At 42.9% G+C, this 27,268-nt stretch overlaps 1 protein-coding gene across 17 annotated transcripts in view; it reads left to right on the top strand.

Annotated features, from left to right (window-relative positions):
- Positions 1 to 27,268, top strand: part of BRSK2 (BR serine/threonine kinase 2) — a 407,365-nt gene that overhangs the window by 355,115 nt on the left and 24,982 nt on the right. For 13 of the 17 annotated variants that reach the window (XM_083505290.1, XM_083505294.1, XM_083505285.1 and 10 more), the window contains 5 exons: positions 1,233 to 1,293; positions 3,773 to 4,385; positions 6,148 to 6,196; positions 23,760 to 23,883; positions 26,302 to 26,482. In XM_083505290.1, the coding sequence (XP_083361416.1) occupies positions 1,233 to 1,293; positions 3,773 to 4,385; positions 6,148 to 6,196; positions 23,760 to 23,883; positions 26,302 to 26,482 (1,028 nt within the window). The remainder of the gene's footprint in view (positions 1 to 1,232; positions 1,294 to 3,772; positions 4,386 to 6,147; positions 6,197 to 23,759; positions 23,884 to 26,301; positions 26,483 to 27,268) is intronic. The other 4 variants (XM_083505292.1, XM_083505289.1, XM_083505288.1 and 1 more) reach the window with 1 other exon arrangement.

Raw genomic sequence — 27,268 nt, 5'->3', positions numbered from 1 at the left:
TTCCGAGCCAGGTTTTCCTGTTGATGAGCTATACAGATGTACATTATATACATCCATTATATATCTCTTACCTTATAACTTGCATGTCATAGATCTAGTTGTATGAGCGGAATCAAAATGTTCTCTTTGAGAAATCTATACATTCGTTAATTTGATTTACTGAAAGCAGTCTCCCCACCATAAGGTTGCAATATAGTGACATACAGATTAGGACTAAGTGATATATTGCATATTATCTTGTTGACTGGGTTTGCTTCCATTGTTGTATCATCCTTTTTAAAGACCATGGTTCCAGCAGAGATGAGGAAGGTCAAGTCAAAGATTTCAAGAAATGCCAACATAAGCTGGCAATTTCTTTAACATTTTTCACATATGGGGCTGTTGAACATGCTTTTGATTTGTGCTATGGATCAATGGTGCTGATGTGGAAATGAAAGAGGAGGAAAATTTGAATGTGCATTATTTATAGCCAATGTAGGTTTCTCTCAGACATTAGACGTAACTGGAGACGTGAAAATGTATTTGGTAATGTGTGTTAGCATTGATAACTGGGATTGACAAGGAGCTCCTTTGCTTCTGTATTCAGCCGTGTGAATTCCATGCTGTTTCTGAGCCACTTATCTATGCATAATCATTTTGATGAATGGTGATAGCGAGGGGCTGAGGCCTTTGGAAGTAGTAGTGTGCCTGTAAACATATGGGCCAATGATTTCATATGAAATACCTTGCTAGTCAGTGGGGGGGAAATATTTCCTAAATGGAAGGTTAAGAAAGATCCATCTGATTTCAAAATGATGGTGTTCTCAACCAACAGGAGAATGGGTGATTTATATACTTGCTGGTCTGCCATGGTAAAAACGGCTGCAGCAGTGCAGTCTATTTCTTTCCTTGCCAGACATTTCTCTTTTTACCTGATCTTTACAATGGAGATCAAAGCTCCTTCAGAGTGAGATCATGGGGGATAGGATGGGGATCTTATAAGGGCGGTATTTCCAGATGCACACAGAAAAAAAATATTATTGTAAAATGTAAGACTGATGAACAAAGGGATGGGCATCTTCATGTACATCTGCCCTTTGAAAACAAATGTCAGCTATATATGCAGTTTCTTGTTAGAAATGTGAGCCACAACTTAATGCAGAGGTTTAATATGGTGGTGGCTGGCACAGCAGGGTGGTGTGTCTTTTGACAGGGGTTTCTCAGGGCCTTGTCTTCCTGTTGTGTTTACTCAGGTCTCGCTCAATCAGTGGAGCTTCCTCTGGCCTGTCGACCAGCCCACTCAGCAGTCCAAGGGTAAGTGGGATTATTTGGGGTCATGGTTTATAACTGCTCTCTCATGTGAGCTCGGTGACATCTAATATCTCTTTCCCCATTTTGAAGGGTGGTTTTGTTAGCTAGGGATGTGGGGCAGCTATAAAGCACAGCTTGCTGTTTGTGAATGTTGGGATAGGGTCCTTCTGCAGGGCTGCCTGTGCTTCTGGCATTGTTGCTACCTAAAGTATCATTGTGGCCTAACATGATGCCAACGTATATAACCCTGTTAAGAGAGTTTATCACACGATGAAGGAAACATCTGCTGCTTATTGCAAGCCCATGGTGAGGCACTGAACCATAACAGCTAGAGCTACTTTGGGACTGAATAGCACAGCTGAAGAAAGCTGGAAAAACAATGAACTCTAGTCTGAACAAGAATCATACAGAGTTGGATTAGGATGTTCCAGTAAGGAAGCTGAAAGTCGCTTGGATTTGAAGGGCAGAAAGAGAATCATTACGAAGAAGTAAGAAATTGTGCAGTCTTAGAGAGTCTGCTTGAACAGGCCCCTTTTTGTTAGTCCTTGGGCAAGCCAAAGCTTGATTGGTTCTTTTTTAAAAAAAAACAGGCAGTAGCTTGTCTAAATATATGTTTTAACTCACAGGTGGCTAAAATAATGTTGGCTCAAAGGTAGTGCTGAAAATCAGGTACTTCTCTAAGGGGTGCATGCCAATAATGGGTGTGGCCAGTACATATTTCTACATGCACACACCACAGACATACATTCCACACATGCACACTCACCACCATACAAAAAACAAACAAACAGCATCTATCCTCACTACACCTACAGGCATGCACACGTTCCCCCACCCTCTGTTACACAAAGAGTTACGCAGACATGCACACACACACACACACACACACACGATGCAGGCAGGGAACCAGTTCATTTACACTTCTGCTGTTCTTAGTCAATTCAGCTTCTGCTCTTACATACAGTTATATGCCATTATTACAGTTTTATGCAGTTTTCACTTCTTATATAAGTTAATTGCCCAAACTGCAGGGCAATACATTGTTACATATTTGTGATTCTTCTAATGGGCTTGAACTCATTCACAAATGAAGAGTAACACAATTTAATTGTTACTTTTTTCCTAATCCATGCTCTATGAAAGGAATATGTTCTGCTTTTTAAAAAAACAAACACTTTTATTCTAACAGTATTCTTTTTTGCGTTTTGTTCCCTGAGTGTATTGAATTTCTATTTTTTCTTGGACTGTTCTTGAATCTAACACTTGCTAGTTAAGTTTTGTTGTTGTTTTACAAAACAACATAATCCCCTTTTCTGACTTCATTTATGGCTGATTATGAATTGTGTGTTTTGGGGGGGTTTTTTACTGCATAAAACACAATGATCAGCCACAGAATGGAATTCTGGTACTGTGTCATAAAAACTGAGGAATGTTTCTTTCTTTTGTTTTTTAAAACTATAAGACTGTCTGATGACAGGAGGACTTAGATGTAAAAGGGGCACTTAGAAAGCAAACCTTCTTTGGTGACCCTTGGGGTATTTTACTTAAACCCTAAAGTGGCCGTAGTTCCACGGTCTCTTAAAATTTGAAGCCCAAACTGGCCCATGGTTCCATGAGCTGTTAAGATTTCATATAGTAAAGCCTGCCAGAGAAAACTGGGTCCCTCTGGGTGGAAGGCCAGGAAAGGAATGGTGATGAAATGATAGAGGCTTTCCCCCTCCTCAGCCTCACTCACAAACTCTCTCCATGTTATTGAAACTTGTGGTGCTTTGACTGAGGAGAGTCGATGTGTGTAGTAATCTGTGTGCTTCTATTGTTACCTGCTGCACACATGTTATTTTGATCTGCATTTCCTTGCTGTTTTTGATTGTGGTAGACGTTTTGAGCTGGGAGAGAGGGCACACTCAGCCTTACATGCTTACATGTCAGGTTCCCCTGTGGCTTGAATGATGCTTCCTTCCCCTTCCCCACCTCCCTTCAGCCCTGTTCTTCTCTCTCTCTCTATCTGTGAGACAGTCAGAACAGCTCAGGGGTACGGCCTTTTCTCTCTCGCTCTCTCTCGCTCTCTCTTGCTGCTTCCCCTCCCTTGCCCACCCTTTTAGTTTCTTATTTTCTTTTCCTTCATGTTAGTTTTTGCTCTGTGGTTTTTTTATTTGCTGACACATGGTTGGTTAATATGATGAAGCTTGTGACAAAACTGTTGTTTTCACTACCGCCACTGCTGCTGTTGTTGACTATGCTGTGTTCCCAGCTAACTGCATGTCTTTTTGTTTTTGTTTGTGTTTGTTTTTTGTTTCTTTGCAATTCCCTAATCCCCCACCTCCTTCACCCTCACCTCCATAACTCTGATCTCCTTGTGATGTGGCTCACAACCGCAACTCAAATGGGCTTTATTTCTCTATTCACCCACTTTGTGCGTATGTGCGTGTGCGTTTTGCTTTTCTTGAAATGCATGGGTACTTTCTCTGTGTGTATCTTGTAGCCTATCAGAAAATTTTTCATCCCCCCTCAGACTCCTGACCTCCCTTTCACCCCCCGCCCCCAAGTCTCCCTGGACTCCGATGCTTGTAGGAATGCTTCCAGGCCCGGACATGTTCTCCAGCCAAAGCCAGCACTTCAACCCAATCCAAAGACACAGACTTTGCCATCCAAGAACAGATTGGCTGAAAAACCACTCCAGTCTACCAAATCCAACCCCCTGCCCTCTAGCAATGCTACAGTCCCTCCTTCCCCAAATTCTCCTGCACAGAACACTCAGGGCCGTCCACCTGCTCCTGGGTTTAGCCCGCAGCTGGCTGTTCCTACCGTGCAAACCAACCCTATGTCTCCTGTTAGATTGCTCCCTTCTAGTACTGACCCAAGCACCAAATCTATCCCCATCATACAGGTCACCCCTCACCCCTCTCCAAGGGGCAGTCCCCTCCCTACCCCCAAGGGGACACCTGTCCATACGCCAAAGGAGAGCCCAGCAGGCACACCCAACCCTACGCCACCATCCAGTCCCAGCATTGGAGGAATGCCCTGGAGAACACGGCTCAACTCGATCAAGAACAGCTTCCTGGGATCTCCACGCTTCCATCGCAGGAAATTGCAAGGTACATCTGACCTCAAAATGCGGGAGTGTTAGGTTGTCAGGTAGAAGTACATATCAGTGTAAAGAGTGGTTGGTTAGTAAGATAGCAAAGACAGAGAGTATAGAAGGAAATTTGAAAGTTGCTGTTTCACTGCTGTTAACCAAACAATGAACACGTTGCAATTCTTCCAGTGTGTGTCAATTACCATATGAACTTCATTCCCCCTTTTCCCCCTGACCCTGAGCTTGGAAACCCAATTTTAAATTTTCTCAGCAGGAAAACCTAGTTAGGCTTCTGCAAGTCATAATACTGTTTGTGATGCTTGATGGAAGATGGAGCCCACTGAGAAGCAAGAGCTAAGTGTAATGCAGAGGTTTGTCAGGGCTACAACTCCCATCATATACTGTTGTCACTAATTATTTACCAAGGTGCACAAGCTGCAAAGCACCCTTGACTTAAGGGAGTACACCTATGGAATTTTATTATATAATTTTTTACAGAAGACCTCTTCTCACATGGGTCATCATTAGGAAATATTTCTTTATTCATACATCTCTCTCCCCCAGTAGACTACCTCAGGCATGTCCAACAGGTAGATCATGATCTACTGGTAGATCATGGGGGTGTCCCAGGTAGATCGCCACCCCCACCAACCTCAACAACCTTGGCTTCTCAAAAAAAGCTCAACAACTCTGGTCCATCCTTCAGTGACAATGGGTAGATCACTGCCAGTTTTTTTTTATATACTGTGAGTAGATCGCAGTCTCTTGGAAGTTGGACATCCCTGGACTACCTGAACAAGGCAAAAGTACCATTTTTTATACTAAGATTACAAGTGTTGTTATACTATCCAATCTCTCCATCCTGTGCCTTCTGCTCATGACTTTGATACTTGCACTATGCTTCTAGCCTGCTGATTTTCACTTGTTTCTGACTTGAGGCACACACTGGCCTGGTTTACACATGTCACTAAACCATGGTTTGCCTAGCCAAAGTGTGGCTTTTTGAATATCTGAGTTCTGAGCAAGGTGTTGTCTTCACTGATGTGCCAGTGCCCCAGCATTGTTGTTGTTTTTTTGGATGGAGAGGAACTCCATGAGGACTCATGTTAATAAAGGTTACATAAAACACAATTACTGCTTTATGTGTTTATGAGCAAATACATTCCTGTCTATTACTGGAAATCTCTTTTCTTTCCTAATTCAAGATTGGTTAAAATATGCAAATAGGAAATTTCCACAGCTCAGCATTCCAGCTCATTTGTATCTTTGCTGAAATGTCTGCTGTAGTATATGGCAGATTTCTTATTCTCTGTTTCAAGGGGAAAGGGTAATAATATTCCATCTACGGACTTTGCACATAATCAGGGCGTTGTAGGGCTAAGTGTGCAGCATACCAGTTTTTAGTTTTTTGTGGGTTATAGAACTATTTCAATGCTACTAGTAAAAATCAGCCCCAGACATCTTGGTAGATACAGTTATGCTGCAAATTACTTTTACAACAGCCATCAATTCTAAGTTGAATAGATACTGTTTAAGAGCCCAAGCCAAACTATGAAATCTCAGTATATAAGTGTTCAAGTTAGGTACATGTGGATATAGGAGCAGTGTGGGTCAATTATTTGATATTAAAACAATAAGTTATTTGATATTAAAACAATGAAGTGCTTGAAATATATTCTGTGTGAACTTTGATTCCACATTTATTGACTTTGAATTGGGAATCAGCATTTCCTTTTTCTCCTCCTCTTATGCTTTGTCTCTGTCTGTGTATGTATATATAGTACCGACGCCAGAAGAGATGTCGAATTTAACTCCAGAATCTTCCCCAGAGTAAGTAGCTCACTACAGTACTATTAGTATCAGCACCGATTTGTTTCCTGTGTACTTGACAATAGATCAGAGTGGGACAGAATGTTCTTTATCTAGCACTCCTAACAAATGAATTCATACCACTCTGGTTGCAGCAGGTCACAAACAAGTTGTCAGGGCAGTTAATATAAACCCTCAAGGGTAGTGCTAGGTTAAGGGATAAATTTAGGACAAGGGTAGCTAGCACATAGGACTCATACAACTCCTCGATGGGTTTTTGGACACCAAAAATTTGTTATTAAAATAAAATAAAATGAAGTGTTTTTTGTTTTTGTTTTTAATTACTGTTCTTGTGAATCTCCTGCTGTTATGCTATGAAGCTGAATATTGTTGTGGCTTCCAATTCCCACCCACCCCACTCAAAAAGAGAAAAGTCTCATTAATTCTTTTAAAGTTGCTGACTGCTCTTTCCACTCTGATTCTCTCATGGCAAAAGACCTTTGTGACCTCACCCAAAGATTCCCCAGAATTTGACTCTATAAAAAATCAATTGGCCATTTTTACACTTGGACACGTTGTCCCCCGGGTGTTGACCATTGGTCAGTGCAGCCCACAGCCTGATAATGGTTAGCTACTCCTGATTTAGGAAACTGCAGGAGCTCAAGAAAACAAATGGATTGCTTTGTTTGTCTGATAAGGATTTTTGAGAAAACAAAATCCAGTGCATTTTTTTTCAGTCCTTCAGTGCATTCCTCTCCACCCTCACTTCATAGGAAAAGTCTTAAAAAGGAAAACCAACATCCAATTCTTCATGTATTTAACACACTCCTTTCCATAGGAGGAGGAGGAGGAGTTTGGATTTGATATCCCGCTTTATCACTACCCTAAGGAGTCTCACTGGTGAGAGCCAGTGTGGTGTAGTGGTTAAGAGCGGTAGTCACGTAATCTGGGAAACCGGGTTCGCGTCTCCGCTCCTCCACATGCAGCTGCTGGGTGACCTTGGGCCAGTCACACTTCTGTGAAGTCTCTCAGCCCCACTCACCTCACAGAGTGTTTGTTGTGGGGGAGGAAGGGAAAGGAGAATGTTAGCCGCTTTGAGACTCCTGAAGGGGAGTGAAAGGCGGGATATCAAATCCAAACTCTTCTTCTTCTTCTTCAAAGCGGCTAACATTCTCCTTTCCCTTCCTCCCCCACAACAAACACTCTGTGAGGTGAGTGGGGCTGAGAGACTTGAGAGAAGTGTGACTGGCCCAAGGTCACCCAGCAGCTGCATGTGGAGGAGCGGAGACGCGAACCCGGTTCCCCCAGATTGCAAGACTACCGCTCTTAACCACTACACCACACTGGCTCTCAAGTGAACAGCTTTTTCAAGCAATCTTACTTACACAGGACCCTGTGTTTCTCTTTGGGGTCAATAGAGCAAACAGCCTTGAAAACTTAAGCAGTGTCTCGACTTCATATATTGTTCAAAGTCACAGTGAACTGCTGACCTTTCTGACTTTCTTTGGAGCCTAGTAGGAAGTAACTCATACAGTAGGAGGTGAAAGCTGGTGTAGGGATGGTAGTTTCTATAACAGTTCAGAAAGGGCTACACAGGAAATACAGTAGCCATTCAGAAATAATGTGTTTTCTCAATTGCATTAGACCCAAAGTAATTTTAACAAAAATGTCATTGAAGAATTACATATGACTAAATGCCTTTTTGGGGTACTTTGCCTGTGAACATTTCTCCAGAGATTCCCTTCTAGGCACTCCAAGTGCAAAATAATCCTCTATAATTTGCACAGCATTTTCTGCTACGTTCCAGATTGCTGCTTTCTTGGCTGCTGGAATGATCTTATATTGGTTAAGGCACAGAGTGAAATAATCATGAGCTCTAGATTAAATTTTGAACCGAGAAGATCTCTTAACTGGAGATGGTGATATGGCCCTTGCCATTTTGAAGTGTGAAAACTGAGTAGTGCAACCCTGATGCAACAGCAGTCAGGGCAGTAAAGAGTGGTGGAAAGGACTTAATGGGATCCTGTTCTTTCTTTTCCACCATATTCTCTCTTCCCTCTCTCTCCCCTTCTTTTTGTGTGAGATCCTTTGTGAATGTGCTGCCTTTCTCTGTGCCTCGCTCTCTCTTTAAGAACTGCTGGGTAGAAGTAAAGGCATTCTTAGTAGGCAGTTTGGATGCAACTCAAAGCCTAAGGCCTTTCCCCCCTTTCCAATATAATTGCTGAATTAATGAGTTCAATTGGATGGCACCCTGCAGTAAACATAATAAAAGTTGTAAAAAATAATGAACTGCATTTTTATTTCAATCGTCAGTGCCTTTATGCTCTGTGGCCACTCTAAAGTTCTGTATTGTTTTTGCTCTGAGAGCAAGATGTCTCCGTTGCAAAAGAGCCCTTACTGGCCCCATGATTGAAATGTTGCATAAATGTGCTTCCTTACTCTGTTGCTGCATCTTTTAATGAATCTAATTCGTTTAACAGTTCTGAGGACTGGATATTATACCTTGACATGTCTAGGTAATGTGTATCATTTTATTTGTGGGAAAGCCTAGATAAGCTCATAGAAATTAAATGGATAAGCCCATATCCCCTTCTGGTGTAAAGCAGCATGACTCCATCTGCTTTTTAACATTCTGTATAGCAGTACATGTATTTAAGAAGAAAAAATTGATAATCCAAATTGTGCATAATATTTTAAACTTTACAAACATTAAACAGGCACCTCCATCCAAAACATTTTCACGTGTGTGTTTTTTAAAGTCAGCTTCCAGTTGCCTTGTTTGGGCAATTATAATGGTGTGGAGCAGGGGAGCAGAGCCCTACCTACTGGCCCTGGCCCTACCATCACAACTCAGTCAGGACCTCCCTCCTGCTGTCTGCCAGCATGTTTAAAATTTGCTCATTGCTCATTGCACCTATGCCCCCTCCATGAGCTAGAACCAAAAATTGGGGGCGGGGAGCCTATGAGCATCCCCACTGCAGGCATTATTCCCACCGCATGGACAACAGGGAATGGGCTGTTGAGGACACAATGACAGGGGAAGTGCCAGTTCTGCACAGCAGTCCTCTCCCACTTTGCACAACTGTCGCCACGTGGATTGAATGACCAGATATCGCTAATCAGCTTTATCCTTCCCATCAATTATTGAGAAAATAAATTACATGTGAAAATTATCAGAGGAGATGGAACATATTTGTGAAATTATTATTGTTTGGGTGCTGTGTTTTCACTGTACTCACCTTACTTTTGCAGTGGCCAAGGGAAATTTTTGGTGTCATTCCACAAATCATCTCACCAGTGGTGTCTGCACTCCAGCAGCCTTCCCGGGTGTCCATGCTTCAGTTAAAGCTCAGGAGAAGACATTATGAGATAACTCCTCCCATGAGCCCTTTTCAGATTAGGAAGCACAGGCAGCTGGGGAGACTGCAGAGTGCTGCAGAAAGGTTTACACATACCAACCTCCTCTACCTTGCAATAATAAAGTTAGCTCAAAATCTCAATACCCACCAAAATTCAAAAGAAATTATTTTTCTAGTGCCCTGAGAATGAGACAGAAAAATGGAAGCCTCTTTCACAGGGGAAGAAAACTTCAAAGAAACTGGAGAAGCATTTGCCATACTGTACTAGTTCACATGTCTCTAACCATACACATTCTAGAACAATTAGATATAAAAGGATGACTAGAGTGGGATCCTAGCATCACTTGCTAGTTCAGTCTTTATCCTGAGGACTTATCTGTTAATGCAAAGGAACTTGGTCAACTTTACATATATATATATATATATATATATATGTTTTCGTAGATTTTCACGGGTACAGGAATGCAGGTTTTGGTGTCCTCGGGTGTCTTCCCGTGTAAAAGTTGGGGTGTCTAGGCGACGTTTCGACGAGGTCTCACTCGTCATCTTCAGGCTGGTGCTTTCGGCTTCTTGTTACTGGAACAGAGCGGGATCTCAGTGTTTGAGTTCCTATAAATACTGTAGAGGGGTGTGGTGTATTGCCTCAAAAGTTCTGGGCAGAGGGGAAGTTCCCAGGCTAGTGTTCTTTTCTTCTTTTGTTCCTTAATTACTTGAGGGATATCTTGAGTGATTTCTTGAGTGATATTCTGAGTGCCACTTAGGTGGGTCATTAGGTGTGGATTAGTTGCTAAAGCCTTCGTGTCTTGACCTCTTGAATTTGTGAAGAGTTTTTCTGGGAAGATGGCTGTACTGCACTTAGTTGTGCTTTGGCTTGGCTTCGTGTATAGGGGCGAGCTGTGGTTTTGTGCCCTGTGCCAGCCAGATCTGTGTAGGGATTGCAGGGGGGTGCAGCATCCGGAGGTGCCACTATGGTTTGGTTACTGGATGGTGTCTGTAATTTATCTGTGGAGAGGGTCTGGGTTTGGGTCTGGTGTGGTTGATTGGTGGTGGCGTTCTGTGTGCCTCTGGATCTGGTGTCGGTTTTTGTGGGGAGGGCTAATTTCCAGATGTCTGGCAGGCGGGACGTGTCGTCACGCTTGTTCATGTTGTGAGGGTGTTTCTCTATCTCGATGGCTTCCATGATTATTCTCTTGTGGTGATGTTCCATGTTAAAGAGCAATTTGGAATCTGCAAAATTAATTTCGTGTCCTGTTTCTTTCATGTGTTGGAAAAGAGAGGAAGATTTTTCTTCTTTTTTGACGGCATTCTTGTGTTCTGCGATACGTGCATTTATTCGTCTGTTTGTTTGTCCAATGTACGTGGCTGGGCAGACTTTGCAGGGTATTTCATAGACCCCTTGGTTTTCCAACTGGATTTTATCTTTGGGGTTTCTGAGGATATTGGCTATTTTTTGGTTGGTGCAAAAGGCTGTTTTGATATTGTGTTTATGGAGGATTTTGCTAATTTTATCTGTAGTGCCCTTGATATAAGGAAGGAGGGCCATGCCATTGTTTTCTTCCGTGTCTTGGTTTTTGGGGGGTGTTTCTTTTTGGATTAGCTTCTTAACCCTGTTTTGCTGGTATCCATTGGCGATTAACACATTTGAGAGATTCTGTAACTCAGTTGTCAAGTGGTCTTTGTCAGCCAGGCGTTTGGTTCTGGAGATGAGGGTCTTGGCTACGGAGTTTATTTGTGCAGGGTGGTGGTGTGATTGAGCATGTAAGTAGCGGTTGGTGTGTGTTTTTTTCCGGTAGATAGTGTGTCCTAGGGAGCCATCAGGTTTTTTGTAGATTAGGACGTCAAGGAAGGGAAGCTGGTTGTTGGCTTCTATTTCCATAGTGAATTGTATTTTGGGGTGTAGGCTGTTGAGATGTGTGAGGAAGCTATCTAGTTTTTCTTTCCCGTGTGGCCAAATTACAAAGGTGTCGTCAACATATCTGAGCCAAAGTTTGGGTTTGTGTTCTGACTTGTCTAAAGCATTGGTTTCAAAGTGTTCCATGTACAGATTTGCGATGACCGGTGAGAGGGGTGATCCCATAGGTGCTCCTTCTATCTGTTTGTATCTTTGTCCATTGTGGATGAAGTACGTGTTGGTTAGGCAGTGGTTGGTCAGGTCCAGGATGTATTCGGGGGGATTGTATTTGTTTTGAATGGCTGTCAAGGCTTCATTAATGGGCACTTGTGTGAAGAGAGATACAACATCGAAGCTCACAAGTAGGTCATCGGGATGTAGGTTTTGCTTCTTTATTGTTTCTATGAACTGGAAGGAGTTTGTAACGTGTGAAGAGATGGATTCTGCATAGGGCTGAAGTTGCTTAGCGAGAAATTTAGCGAGATTTTGTAGAGGTGAGCCTATGGAGCTGACTATTGGTCTGAGTGGTGTTCCTTCTTTGTGTATCTTGGGGAGGCCGTAGAGTTTGGGGCATCTGGATGATTTTTCTCTGGGGATGATTCTTAGCTGGATTTCTTCACTGATAGGAGAGGCTTTTATTTTGGATTTGGTGGTTTTTTCCAGATAGGTGGTGGGATCTGTTTTTATAGGTTGGTAGGTAGGGTCTTGGAGTAGATTTGATAGTTTTGCTTGGTAGTCCGATGTGTTCATCACAACAGTGGCATTACCTTTGTCTGCTGGGAGAATGATTATGTTGTTGTCTTTCCTCAGGTTGGTGAGTGCTTTCTGTTCTTCTTTGTGTAAATTGCTTCTGGGTGGTTTGCTGGAGCAGAGGATGTTGGTGACTTCAAGTCTGATTTTATTGGCTTCATCTGGGTTGATTTTGGTTAGGCTAGCTTCGACTCCGCATATGATGTTTTCCGTGGGGATGCGTCTCGGGGTAACTGCAAAGTTGAAACCTTTGGAGAGTACTTTGGTTTCAGTTGAGGTGAGGATCCTGTCTGATATGTTATGTACTGTTTGTTTCATGGGTTGTTGTGGAGGGTGGCTGGGCTTCTGGCGTCTCTCTAGTTTGTGGAGTTTGTTGGTGTGTGTGTCTGTCTTATGTGAGGTCTCAGTTTCAGCTCTCCAGACGGCTAGTTGTTTGCATTTGTCCCAGAGTGCAGGGTGGATTTTGTTACAGAGTTTGAGGTGAAGAGTGAGCAGATCTTTGTTGGTTTGGTTTAGTAGGTATCTTTTCTTATGTAGTTCGTTTCTGATTAGGGATAGTTCAGTTCGTTTCAGGATCCTTTCGGTAGCTGGGGTTTTAGAGTGGAATTTAAGTTGGAAGCATGTGGGAATTAAGTTGTTGTCTCGGCAGTTGCGTAGGAACAAGAGATCACATAAGATGGTGGCTCTTCGGATTTCTAGTTTCTCGTAGGTTCTTGTCAGCTGGAAGGTTTCCTCCCCGTAGAGGTGAGATATTTGTTTTCGTAGATTTTCACGGGTACAGGAATGCAGGTTTTGGTGTCCTCGGGTGTCTTCCCGTGTAAAAGTTGGGGTGTCTAGGCGACGTTTCGACGAGGTCTCACTCGTCATCTTCAGGCTGGTGCTTTCGGCTTCTTGTTACTGGAACAGAGCGGGATCTCAGTGTTTGAGTTCCTATAAATACTGTAGAGGGGTGTGGTGTATTGCCTCAAAAGTTCTGGGCAGAGGGGAAGTTCCCAGGCTAGTGTTCTTTTCTTCTTTTGTTCCTTAATTACTTGAGGGATATCTTGAGTGATTTCTTGAGTGATATTCTGAGTACCACTTAGGTGGGTCATTAGGTGTGGATTAGTTGCTAAAGCCTTCGTGTCTTGACCTCTTGAATTTGTGAAGAGTTTTTCTGGGAAGATGGCTGTACTGCACTTAGTTGTGCTTTGGCTTGGCTTCGTGTATAGGGGCGAGCTGTGGTTTTGTGCCCTGTGCCAGCCAGATCTGTGTAGGGATTGCAGGGGGGTGCAGCATCCGGAGGTGCCACTATGGTTTGGTTACTGGATGGTGTCTGTAATTTATCTGTGGAGAGGGTCTGGGTTTGGGTCTGGTGTGGTTGATTGGTGGTGGCGTTCTGTGTGCCTCTGGATCTGGTGTCGGTTTTTGTGGGGAGGGCTAATTTCCAGATGTCTGGCAGGCGGGACGTGTCGTCACGCTTGTTCATGTTGTGAGGGTGTTTCTCTATCTCGATGGCTTCCATGATTATTCTCTTGTGGTGATGTTCCATGTTAAAGAGCAATTTGGAATCTGCAAAATTAATTTCGTGTCCTGTTTCTTTCATGTGTTGGAAAAGAGAGGAAGATTTTTCTTCTTTTTTGACGGCATTCTTGTGTTCTGCGATACGTGCATTTATTCGTCTGTTTGTTTGTCCAATGTACGTGGCTGGGCAGACTTTGCAGGGTATTTCATAGACCCCTTGGTTTTCCAACTGGATTTTATCTTTGGGGTTTCTGAGGATATTGGCTATTTTTTGGTTGGTGCAAAAGGCTGTTTTGATATTGTGTTTATGGAGGATTTTGCTAATTTTATCTGTAGTGCCCTTGATATAAGGAAGGAGGGCCATGCCATTGTTTTCTTCCGTGTCTTGGTTTTTGGGGGGTGTTTCTTTTTGGATTAGCTTCTTAACCCTGTTTTGCTGGTATCCATTGGCGATTAACACATTTGAGAGATTCTGTAACTCAGTTGTCAAGTGGTCTTTGTCAGCCAGGCGTTTGGTTCTGGAGATGAGGGTCTTGGCTACGGAGTTTATTTGTGCAGGGTGGTGGTGTGATTGAGCATGTAAGTAGCGGTTGGTGTGTGTTTTTTTCCGGTAGATAGTGTGTCCTAGGGAGCCATCAGGTTTTTTGTAGATTAGGACGTCAAGGAAGGGAAGCTGGTTGTTGGCTTCTATTTCCATAGTGAATTGTATTTTGGGGTGTAGGCTGTTGAGATGTGTGAGGAAGCTATCTAGTTTTTCTTTCCCGTGTGGCCAAATTACAAAGGTGTCGTCAACATATCTGAGCCAAAGTTTGGGTTTGTGTTCTGACTTGTCTAAAGCATTGGTTTCAAAGTGTTCCATGTACAGATTTGCGATGACCGGTGAGAGGGGTGATCCCATAGGTGCTCCTTCTATCTGTTTGTATCTTTGTCCATTGTGGATGAAGTACGTGTTGGTTAGGCAGTGGTTGGTCAGGTCCAGGATGTATTCGGGGGGATTGTATTTGTTTTGAATGGCTGTCAAGGCTTCATTAATGGGCACTTGTGTGAAGAGAGATACAACATCGAAGCTCACAAGTAGGTCATCGGGATGTAGGTTTTGCTTCTTTATTGTTTCTATGAACTGGAAGGAGTTTGTAACGTGTGAAGAGATGGATTCTGCATAGGGCTGAAGTTGCTTAGCGAGAAATTTAGCGAGATTTTGTAGAGGTGAGCCTATGGAGCTGACTATTGGTCTGAGTGGTGTTCCTTCTTTGTGTATCTTGGGGAGGCCGTAGAGTTTGGGGCATCTGGATGATTTTTCTCTGGGGATGATTCTTAGCTGGATTTCTTCACTGATAGGAGAGGCTTTTATTTTGGATTTGGTGGTTTTTTCCAGATAGGTGGTGGGATCTGTTTTTATAGGTTGGTAGGTAGGGTCTTGGAGTAGATTTGATAGTTTTGCTTGGTAGTCCGATGTGTTCATCACAACAGTGGCATTACCTTTGTCTGCTGGGAGAATGATTATGTTGTTGTCTTTCCTCAGGTTGGTGAGTGCTTTCTGTTCTTCTTTGTGTAAATTGCTTCTGGGTGGTTTGCTGGAGCAGAGGATGTTGGTGACTTCAAGTCTGATTTTATTGGCTTCATCTGGGTTGATTTTGGTTAGGCTAGCTTCGACTCCGCATATGATGTTTTCCGTGGGGATGCGTCTCGGGGTAACTGCAAAGTTGAAACCTTTGGAGAGTACTTTGGTTTCAGTTGAGGTGAGGATCCTGTCTGATATGTTATGTACTGTTTGTTTCATGGGTTGTTGTGGAGGGTGGCTGGGCTTCTGGCGTCTCTCTAGTTTGTGGAGTTTGTTGGTGTGTGTGTCTGTCTTATGTGAGGTCTCAGTTTCAGCTCTCCAGACGGCTAGTTGTTTGCATTTGTCCCAGAGTGCAGGGTGGATTTTGTTACAGAGTTTGAGGTGAAGAGTGAGCAGATCTTTGTTGGTTTGGTTTAGTAGGTATCTTTTCTTATGTAGTTCGTTTCTGATTAGGGATAGTTCAGTTCGTTTCAGGATCCTTTCGGTAGCTGGGGTTTTAGAGTGGAATTTAAGTTGGAAGCATGTGGGAATTAAGTTGTTGTCTCGGCAGTTGCGTAGGAACAAGAGATCACATAAGATGGTGGCTCTTCGGATTTCTAGTTTCTCGTAGGTTCTTGTCAGCTGGAAGGTTTCCTCCCCGTAGAGGTGAGATATTTGTTTTCGTAGATTTTCACGGGTACAGGAATGCAGGTTTTGGTGTCCTCGGGTGTCTTCCCGTGTAAAAGTTGGGGTGTCTAGGCGACGTTTCGACGAGGTCTCACTCGTCATCTTCAGGCTGGTGCTTTCGGCTTCTTGTTACTGGAACAGAGCGGGATCTCAGTGTTTGAGTTCCTATAAATACTGTAGAGGGGTGTGGTGTATTGCCTCAAAAGTTCTGGGCAGAGGGGAAGTTCCCAGGCTAGTGTTCTTTTCTTCTTTTGTTCCTTAATTACTTGAGGGATATCTTGAGTGATTTCTTGAGTGATATTCTGAGTACCACTTAGGTGGGTCATTAGGTGTGGATTAGTTGCTAAAGCCTTCGTGTCTTGACCTCTTGAATTTGTGAAGAGTTTTTCTGGGAAGATGGCTGTACTGCACTTAGTTGTGCTTTGGCTTGGCTTCGTGTATAGGGGCGAGCTGTGGTTTTGTGCCCTGTGCCAGCCAGATCTGTGTAGGGATTGCAGGGGGGTGCAGCATCCGGAGGTGCCACTATGGTTTGGTTACTGGATGGTGTCTGTAATTTATCTGTGGAGAGGGTCTGGGTTTGGGTCTGGTGTGGTTGATTGGTGGTGGCGATCTCGCTAAATTTCTCGCTAAGCAACTTCAGCCCTATGCAGAATCCATCTCTTCACACGTTACAAACTCCTTCCAGTTCATAGAAACAATAAAGAAGCAAAACCTACATCCCGATGACCTACTTGTGAGCTTCGATGTTGTATCTCTCTTCACACAAGTGCCCATTAATGAAGCCTTGACAGCCATTCAAAACAAATACAATCCCCCCGAATACATCCTGGACCTGACCAACCACTGCCTAACCAACACGTACTTCATCCACAATGGACAAAGATACAAACAGATAGAAGGAGCACCTATGGGATCACCCCTCTCACCGGTCATCGCAAATCTGTACATGGAACACTTTGAAACCAATGCTTTAGACAAGTCAGAACACAAACCCAAACTTTGGCTCAGATATGTTGACGACACCTTTGTAATTTGGCCACACGGGAAAGAAAAACTAGATAGCTTCCTCACACATCTCAACAGCCTACACCCCAAAATACAATTCACTATGGAAATAGAAGCCAACAACCAGCTTCCCTTCCTTGACGTCCTAATCTACAAAAAACCTGATGGCTCCCTAGGACACACTATCTACCGGAAAAAAAACACACACCAACCGCTACTTACATGCTCAATCACACCACCACCCTGCACAAATAAACTCCGTAGCCAAGACCCTCATCTCCAGAACCAAACGCCTGGCTGACAAAGACCACTTGACAACTGAGTTACAGAATCTCTCAAATGTGTTAATCGCCAATGGATACCAGCAAAACAGGGTTAAGAAGCTAATCCAAAAAGAAACACCCCCCAAAAACCAAGACACGGAAGAAAACAATGGCATGGCCCTCCTTCCTTATATCAAGGGCACTACAGATAAAATTAGCAAAATCCTCCATAAACACAATATCAAAACAGCCTTTTGCACCAACCAAAAAATAGCCAATATCCTCAGAAACCCCAAAGATAAAATCCAGTTGGAAAACCAAGGGGTCTATGAAATACCCTGCAAAGTCTGCCCAGCCACGTACATTGGACAAACAAACAGACGAATAAATGCACGTATCGCAGAACACAAGAATGCCGTCAAAAAAGAAGAAAAATCTTCCTCTCTTTTCCAACACATGAAAGAAACAGGACACGAAATTAATTTTGCAGATTCCAAATTGCTCTTTAACATGGAACATCACCACAAGAGAATAATCATGGAAGCCATCGAGATAGAGAAACACCCTCACAACATGAACAAGCGTGACGACACGTCCCGCCTGCCAGACATCTGGAAATTAGCCCTCCCCACAAAAACCGACACCAGATCCAGAGGCACACAGAACGCCACCACCAATCAACCACACCAGACCCAAACCCAGACCCTCTCCACAGATAAATTACAGACACCATCCAGTAACCAAACCATAGTGGCACCTCCGGATGCTGCACCCCCCTGCAATCCCTACACAGATCTGGCTGGCACAGGGCACAAAACCACAGCTCGCCCCTATACACGAAGCCAAGCCAAAGCACAACTAAGTGCAGTACAGCCATCTTCCCAGAAAAACTCTTCACAAATTCAAGAGGTCAAGACACGAAGGCTTTAGCAACTAATCCACACCTAATGACCCACCTAAGTGGTACTCAGAATATCACTCAAGAAATCACTCAAGATATCCCTCAAGTAATTAAGGAACAAAAGAAGAAAAGAACACTAGCCTGGAAACTTCCCCTCTGCCCAGAACTTTTGAGGCAATACACCACACCCCTCTACAGTATTTATAGGAACTCAAACACTGAGATCCCGCTCTGTTCCAGTAACAAGAAGCCGAAAGCACCAGCCTGAAGATGACGAGTGAGACCTCGTCGAAACGTCGCCTAGACACCCCAACTTTTACACGGGAAGACACCCGAGGACACCAAAACCTGCATATATATATATATATATATATATATATATATATATATTGCTTTTTTATTTGTGAGTGACAGGGACCTTATTCTACTGTGGCAGCACAGACCTGGGGCTTGGGTCTGGAAACTACCATAAAAAATGATACACTGAATAGGTTTCAAAGACATTTTAGGCAAAACCCTGTGATCTTTCTCATTGGTATCTTGCAGTGACTTCTCATACTAATAATGTTGGTACAGATATGCCATTTGTGCAGAGATATATTCTCCACTTACTGCATGTCTGGCTGGATAGAGAAACTCAAGTTGCAATCCTTTAGTTAGGCTGCTTAGTTCCTATTGAGATCAGTTGGACTGAAACATTCTAAATGCATACATTAGGGGTGGCTAACAGCTATGGAGGGCTCCCAGCACATTTTTTCTGCCCCTCCAGGCCCCCACTGATTTCAAAAAAGGGGGAAAGTTAAAGTAGACTCAGCACCCTGTTGGGTAAGCAAATCTTCCCACTCCAGTCATCAGATGGGTCATATGAACCGGGAGGGATAATAATCAACCTTCTCAGCTGATCTGCATGGGCCAGCTGAGGAGGGCATTTTGCCTACCTGTGTTGGTGAGTGAGAATATGGGGTGGCCATACTCACTGCTAGTATACAACATTCAGCCCTTGCAGCGTTGGCCAAGGGTGAACGCAGCCCTTGGGCATAAAAAAGATTAGCCTTCCCTAGTGTACAGGACTGCAGGCACAGAAAGCAATTCATGGAGAGAGCTGCCTTTGAGCCACAAGCCAATAGAAACATAATGGAATTGGTGGTTGCCTAACTCTCTTGGTGGTTGCCTAACTTCTCTTGGTATTTCTGTTTGCTATCACCTTCTATAAATCTGACATTTAAAAAAAGCATTGCACCATGTGTGCCAGATGATGGAGCTATGCTGATTTGCAGCAGGGCCTCAATTCAGCAAAGTCCTGAATCATGGGACTTGTTTGAACTGGGCTGTATGTATGTGTCCACTAGTATTTTGACTTAGAATTTAGCCCATAGGGGCTTCAGAAATCCCCTGTAGAAGCTAGAGCCTCTAATACAAATTGAGATGGTGTATAAGCATGTTTTACAATGCAATCCTATACATGTCTACTCGGGAATAAGTCTTGTTGAGTTCAGTGTGGCTTACTCCTAGTTAAGTGGAAATAGAATTGCAGCACTGGTCAACAGAGAGACAATTCTGTTTACACCCATGGGTTTATTTTAGATATAGAGAATGACTGCCATTGTTTGTCTACAACATGATGTAAAATTGCGTACTTTCTTCAGTACACCTTGTTGCTTTCTACCAATCTCTTGGGGTGGAAAACCTTTCTTAAGATAGATGTCAAGTTGATTCTTCAGTGTTTTTCAAGGTCGTTTCCCCCCTATGGACTTCCTACCCTTCAGATATGTTGTGCAAGCTTTTCCTCTGAATCCCAAGGTTGCCCCTGGTGTGTTTTCTCCCCTCTATTTCTTTTTTATGTTTCAGTCTCCTTCCTTTAGGGGTATTTTCATTATCAAAACCCCCAAAACATCTGCTAAGTCAGTAATGACACCCTACCTTCCAAAAGAAAAAGGGTCAAAGGCCGTAGAACAGTGCTTCCCAACAACATCCTGTTTTGGGCTTCTGAACGTTTCCAAGGGAAGAGAGTTCTGTAGTTGTGGTGCAGCCACTGAGAATATCTCCCTGTGCTCCCTTACTGTTTGAATCTCACCCATCGATGGTATTGCTAAACAGATTCTCTCAGTCAACGTTGGGAGTTGCATAAGGGAGGAGGTGGCCTTTAAGGGCTACTGGGGTGAGGCTTTATATATCAAAATTAGCACCCTGAATTATGTCCCTAAAGCAATAGTGCAGCAACTGGGAGCACTGCTAGTGCTGAATATGACAGCCAGCTTTCAATCTGGAAATTCCAACCCACCTTTAAAGTAAAACGTTGGGCCAGATTCAACTAACCAGTCCTGCTAGCAGATGCTTCCACTAGAGGACTTCCACTAGAGCAGCGGAGTTTGACCCCCATCCTCCCCCTGCCCCAATTGAGGGGAGGGGGGAGAACCACCAGAACAGCGTGGCAGAAGAGGGGAAATTCTTACACCAGAACAATCTCTCTAGCACCACGCTGAATTCTTCCCATTACATTCATCTAGATTTGAGGTGATAATATATGAAGTGCAATTACAAGGTAGCCAATATAGAACCTTCAGATATCACACTACAGGACCTATCATCCCTGCCCATTTTGCTGGGGTTGTAGTCCAACAACATTTGGAATATTATCCCTGACCCAGATCGTAGCAAGACCCAGAATGGCAGAGTTAAGGTAAGGATCTACCAGATCCCCCAGTTCTCAGGGTTCCCATTTTCCTGTGCTGGGGACCTAAGGTTTCCCTTCAGGTACACTGATTTTCTGTGGGTCCTAAGATGTGCTGGGGTAACCGTTGCAGGGTCCTCTGTTGAGAAGTGGGTCTTGTCTGATTCTTGTTCTATGTGCAGATTGGTCTAGGAAGATCCCAACAGCCCCCACAAAATGGAATATGAGTTGCAGTAATGAATCTAGGGAACCCTCGGGATTCAAGCCCAAGTGAGCAGGGTGCTAAACCCAGTCAGAATTCAGATTCCTGTGCATACTGCTTCACTTTATTTAAAAAATCATTACTTTAGCCTTCAGCTGATGTATCTACAATATGTCCAGACAGTGAGTAAGCTGTAGGACTGCAGGTTCTGAGTGGGGTGGTCTTAGACAATAGTATCTACAGACCCACTGGTACAGTCAATACGAATATGTACCATATAGTTCTGGGATTACTTTGATCACACGAGTGTCTAGGAATACACCAAACTAATTGAGCCACTGGTGTATATAAATCTCTCCTTCCTTGCCCCCAACCCTTACTTGTTAAACTAGTACCTGATAAGTCTATGCAATATGGATATTCTGCCAGGTCTGCTGAATTTCCCTCCTTCATTATAAAACATCAGTGCCACTATCTATGCCTCTTTGCCCTGCAGACCCAGCACAGTTACATCAGGAGAACTCGCAAGAATCTATTCCGTCTTGTATCTCATCAGAAGAACTCTGTATTGCAAGCAGTTACAGGCTCCAGGGTATCACTGGAAGCTTAAGCAGGCCCCTATAACCTTTATTCCTGGTGATCATTCATGAGATACAGTTTTACCAACAGTATGCACCTTTTTATCCCTTCTTCTTCTTTTAAACTGGGTTTTTCTTTTAAATCTCCTACCACTGGCTGTGAATTAAAACATTCGTTTCAGAACAGACCCTACTCTTGTGATTATATGAAGTGTCAGAATAGATACAGTACATCCTTTATCATGGCTCAGAGGCAATTGAAATATCCCAGTTTTTAATTTTACAAAATGGTCTTCGAGATTTTTAATGTCAATTTCATAATGTTAATAATGCTTAAGGCCTTATTGGGGAAGCAAGTTTCACTTCTCTCTAATACAGTGTTTTGCTTGGTTGGCAGCACTTTAAAAAGAAAACAGTGTACCATTTCATTTAAAAAACTTTTACTTAGTACACTTGTTAGGGAGTAAGGCTCATTGAACACATTGGCCTGAGTTTACTCCTGAGTAAACATGCTTAGAAAATTGTGCCGTGAATCTTGAATAACTGAGGCTGCATGCTCCCACCCTTTTTTTCTCCCCCTGTGTAGAGTTAATAATTTTTTGGATAGCACTGATTCTCTTTGTTGGAAGCAGCACTGCTTAGATCATGCAGACTAGTGCTGTGCCAAAAACTCTCCTTCAATTTCTCCAAAGTTTTCTTTCCTTGCAAAATATCTTTTCCTTTTTTCCACCTCATTCTCAGGAGACTTGAGAATTTCCTTGAGTTTTAAGCTTGCTTTATTGCAGGGTAGGATTGCATTTTCCCTTTTCTTTTCTGTAAACATTATGCCAGCGCACTGCAGCCTCTTCAGCCGCCCTGCTTCCTAACTTGGAAAAACTCTGTGGGAGGAGTTACCTCATGATGCCTTTCCCTGAGCTGTAACTGAATTGCAGAAAGCTGCAGGGTGCAGGGAGGCGGCAGGGCACAGGCCATTGGTGAGGTAGCTTTGCAGAATGAAAGGACCATCAAAAACACCCCTCATCCACCACAGAAGTAAAGTAAGTTCATCAAAAACTCTGCAACCCACCCATGAGGATTTCGCTAGAATTGTCTCTCCCTGTTTAAATGAGAGAAGGAAATAAACCCCCGTTATTAAAATGTTTATATTGTGACGTATGGAAAGGTAGCATGTGTTTAGTGGGTCGTGGACAGCAGCATGCACCCGCTGTGTGGTCCATGTACCTGTGCTAGAAAAAGCACTTGCTCCATCCTTCATATGTTTCTATTCAGAGGTGTATTGCAGCAACCTGAAGTCTGAAGGGACTGGGGCAGTTGGATGGATAACTATGCATATAAATATCTAATCAGCAAAGGCTTTTAATGTGCAAGGAACAGACAGCATAATTGTTCTGAGGCCTACAGAGTCATTCTGCTATGTTTGAGGAAGACAAAAGCCCAGGCTTCTTAATAACCTACTTAAATGAGTGGCCCTTTCTCTTTACTGTTCCCCATGCTAATCTTTGGCTTGTGGTCAGCTATAGCTGCTTATTAATATTTCAGAGAGTTGTGCTTTCCCAACCCAGTTTTAACAGAGGAACTGGGAGAGATTTGCCAAAGTGTGATTGTTTTCTTTTCCTCTGTTAGGCAGGCAGGCAGATGTAGATGCTTTTTTATTTTTTTAAAGCCAGCTTGATTTCGAAAGCTACTAGTGTAAAACATTTCTCTCTTAAATGTGTGATATTACTATAGATTAAATAACCTCAGGACTAGACATTATAATGAGTGTCCAGGAGGCTGTCAATGAGCACAGTGCACGCTGGATTTTTAGGGTGCCGGAGAACACATTCCATTCATGTGCAGAGTGCTTACAGAAAGCAGGGTGTGCATGGACTGCATGTGTGCATATCAGTGGCACACACAAAGAGACCTATCAATGTCCTCCTTATTCAGCTCCCTGCTGTATCTTGTAAAGCTGTTTCACGGTTGTATCCATTAGTGCCTCTGCCCTTCTAGGTTTACTTGAACAGTACAGTACCTAGTCTTCTGTTTCCAACTGTTGTAGCAAAGCCAAATGCATCACTGGGGTGCTTTCTGTCTCTGAGCAAATATGACTCTCTCGACACAATGACTTATACCGTTAACGCACAGCGTAGCTAAGGCCTAGTTGGCTGTGTATTATAATTGCCTGTGCTTTTATTCTCTAAATCTTCTCTTTGCTTTCTGTTTTTTTGCCTTTTCTTTCTCTACCTCCTGGTCAGGCTTGCCAAAAAATCCTGGTTTGGTAACTTTATCAACCTAGAGAAAGAAGAACAGATCTTTGTGGTTATTAAGGACAAACCGCTGAGTTCTATCAAGGCTGACATAGTCCATGCATTCCTCTCGGTAAGTACGGACATAAACATAAACACGCAAGTGAAACTTGATGAGCTGTGGTTCCTCAGCCTCTAGTTCCAGACACATTCCACACTAGTGCCCTTTAAAACTAAAATTTCTTTCAGTTCTCTCCTGTGGCCACAATGTTTCTTGGTTATCGACTAATCAGTTCCTGTTATCTGTGGGAGGCGGTTTTATTTTGGGTTTCTTTTCAGCTGGAGTAATTGCTTTTTAGAAATTTTATTTTTTATTACCTTAACCATGTAATTGTGATAATAGAATTAACATTTGCTTTGATTGCAAAGACAAAACTACTAATTATCACCAACCAACCACACAAGGAACAGGAACTGACTAATATAAGAGCCAGAAGCAGAAGCCACTTTAAAACAAAGAATGGAGGGAAATTAAAGAGACAGTAGCCCCAGGAAGGTTCAATGCCGTTCTGAACTGCATTTTAACAAAATGAGTAGGGGTGCTTTATGGTACTAGAATGCAGGATAATATACAGTGGTAGGAAAGCTTCTTTCCATTGGTGTAGTGTTTTTTATTGTTACTATGGCTATATAGCATGTCCTGACGAAATGTAATCTTTATTTTTTATTTTAAAAAATACAAGCTATTTTTAAAAATCACAGATCAGATCTGATAAAGGTGGGAAGACAATATGAAGAATTCTGGAGTACATTGAGTTGGAAATGCTGTCATCTAAATTCTCTGTAAAAACTGAGTGAAGAGATTATGTCTGCTCCATATTAAATGGCTAGTGTATAAGTGACCTTTGCCTCTTTGTTCTTCAATTACACCATCTTTCCCTCACCGTTACTCATTTTCTTTTTTATGTATTCATTTCTCACTCATATATGCCAGACTCAGAGCTGGCTTTCTTAGCAGAACTTCCCTGAGAAATAAGATTTTAAAAAGATTAACTTCTTAGGCATATTTTTCAGGTTCCCCAGAGTATGGTGTATAAATCCAGCCATACTCCAAGCAAAATTGCACATAAAATCACTGTGGCTATACATAACGGGGTGATTCCTTTACATTCCCATCTAGTAGCTTATTTCTTACCCTTTTCTGGGGGCCATAGCAAACTCTGCCCTTGGGAGAACGCAATCTCAAGACATGTTATGGAACTCTCACTGAAACAATTAATCTTTGGGGCTTCTTTTAAAGTGGAGTGTGATACAGTCGTACGTGTAGGAGCAAAAATCCCAAATGATCTTTGCCAGTTTTAAGTCCCTCAGAGTGCAACACCATATAGATCTACTCAGAAGTTGGCACTGGGTGAAATCTAATGTTAGTCATACTCAGATTTGACCTGAAATAAATGGGCATAAGTAACTCAAGTCTATTGATTTTGGTGTATCTGAGTATGGTTTAAGTTGGATAACAATAGGACCTACTCCCAGATCAAAGGTTACAGCCCCAAATAATTATTGGGAGCTAGTGTGGCAGAGTAGTTAACAGCATGAGCAACACAGTGCTGATTCAAATCTCAGCTCATTGGGGACCAAAGTCAAACTGCTACCTCACAGCCCTCCCCAAACCTGTAATATGGAGGTAATAAGAGTTGCAGGTTTGATCTAAGATGCATGAAGATAGTGTGTGCAAAGTGCTTTCAACACTATATTAATAACTTCAAAATGTTTCTTCTTGTCCTTGCCACATTATCAGTCCAAGAGTGCTTCCTATACATTTTGACACTTGTGCCATAGCTGTCAACGTTTCCCTTTTTTAAAAGGAAATTCCCTTATTCCGAATAGGATTTCCCTTTAAAAAGGGGGAAAGTTGACAGCTATGACTTGTGCAATACTCCCACAAACCCACATGGCAGTGTTTTACCATGGTCCCACTCAAATCTGCAGGGCTGGTCCAGAGAAGAGCACAGAATGACTATGTGCCTGCACTCTGTAAACGTTGTTCTTGAATGCCTTGGGAGACTATTTTGCCCCCAGTGCTGCTTAACATCCATATGAAAGATTCTGGAGGCAATCATTAGGAGATTTGGAGTGTGGTGTCAACAATGTGCAAATGTCACCTTGCTCTGTTTCTCTGTAACATCTGAATCAAGAGAAGCCATGGGTGTTCCAGACTGGTGCCTAGACACAGTGGTGGACTAGATCAGAGCCAGTAAACTGAAATTGAATCCTGGTAAGGCGGAGATGCTGTGTGTGAGCAGTCCTCGTAGCCAGGAGTTTGGGCATTTAACAATTTTTAATAAATGGCTAGCTGATGAGATCTTATTGAAGTTCATTTTTTATTGCTGCAGATCAGACTGGAATGCTCCTTCATTCTTAAAGAAAGGGCAGTCCCACAAAACAGCAGTCTTTCCCATTCAGATTTTGATGCTTTTTAAATTGGTGTGTTGCCACTGGTTTTAGAGTGGTAGTACCATTTGTTCTTCATGCTGTTGTTTCCTACTAGATCCCCAGCCTCAGTCACAGCGTCATCTCACAGACAAGCTTCCGCGCAGAGTACAAATCCACAGGGGGCCCTGCTGTCTTTCAGAAGCCAGTGAAGTTCCAAGTGGACATAACATACACAGAAGGTGGGGAGGCCCAGAAAGAGAACGGGATCTACTCAGTCACTTTCACACTTTTATCAGGTAATTGTCGCACGCTTGCTGTCTGCATGGAGGAGGTGGAGGAGCACAGACAAAATAGCGAGGGCGGCCTTAATTGTAGTTAATTTCTTCAACAGGCAGCAGCAGTTTGCATGTATGTGGAAGTGTTCAAATGGTGTCTAGATTTTTGTAAGAAAATCCCTGCTGGATCAGGACCCCTGGGTGCAACCACAGCCTCCCCAGTTGTGATTCCCAACATCTGGCATTCACAGACTGTCTCACACAGTAGAGTCAGAACATAGGCATTGTGGCTAATAGCCATTGATAGTGTTATCTTTTATGGACATGTCTAATCCTCTCTTAAAGCCATTCAAATTGCTGGTCATCATGCATGGAAAATTGCACATCACACTTTTTTGCCGTGCATGTGCATAATTATACTGCTAACAGTTGTAGCTTACTAACACAGCTTATGTTTTCCTTGTGTGTGGATGTCAGATATACATGCTGTGAAATGCACTTATCACACACAGTGATTTACATGAAAAAAAAATCCTTCCAGTAGCACCTTTAAGACCAACTAAGTTAGTTCTTGGTATGAGCTTTCGTGTGCAAGCACACTTCTTCAGATACATGATTTACATGGTTTGTATTTCTTTTCTTGTGTAGGGTTGACGATCAAATATACCGTTCATTGGTCTTTAAAAGTGCCACAAAACTTTCTGTTGTTTTCGCTGCAACAGATTAACACAGCTGCCTCTCTGGATTTGTTTGTGTTTGAGGCAGCTTCAAAAGGAAACATTTTAGCAGTCAAACTAGTCTTCAGAA

The sequence above is a fragment of the Podarcis liolepis genome, assembly GCF_965112155.1.
Source record: "Podarcis liolepis genome assembly, chromosome: 1".
NCBI lineage: Eukaryota > Metazoa > Chordata > Lepidosauria > Squamata > Lacertidae > Podarcis > Podarcis liolepis.
Note: the sequence above shows the minus strand (reverse complement) of the source record. Positions and strands in the feature narration are given on the sequence as shown.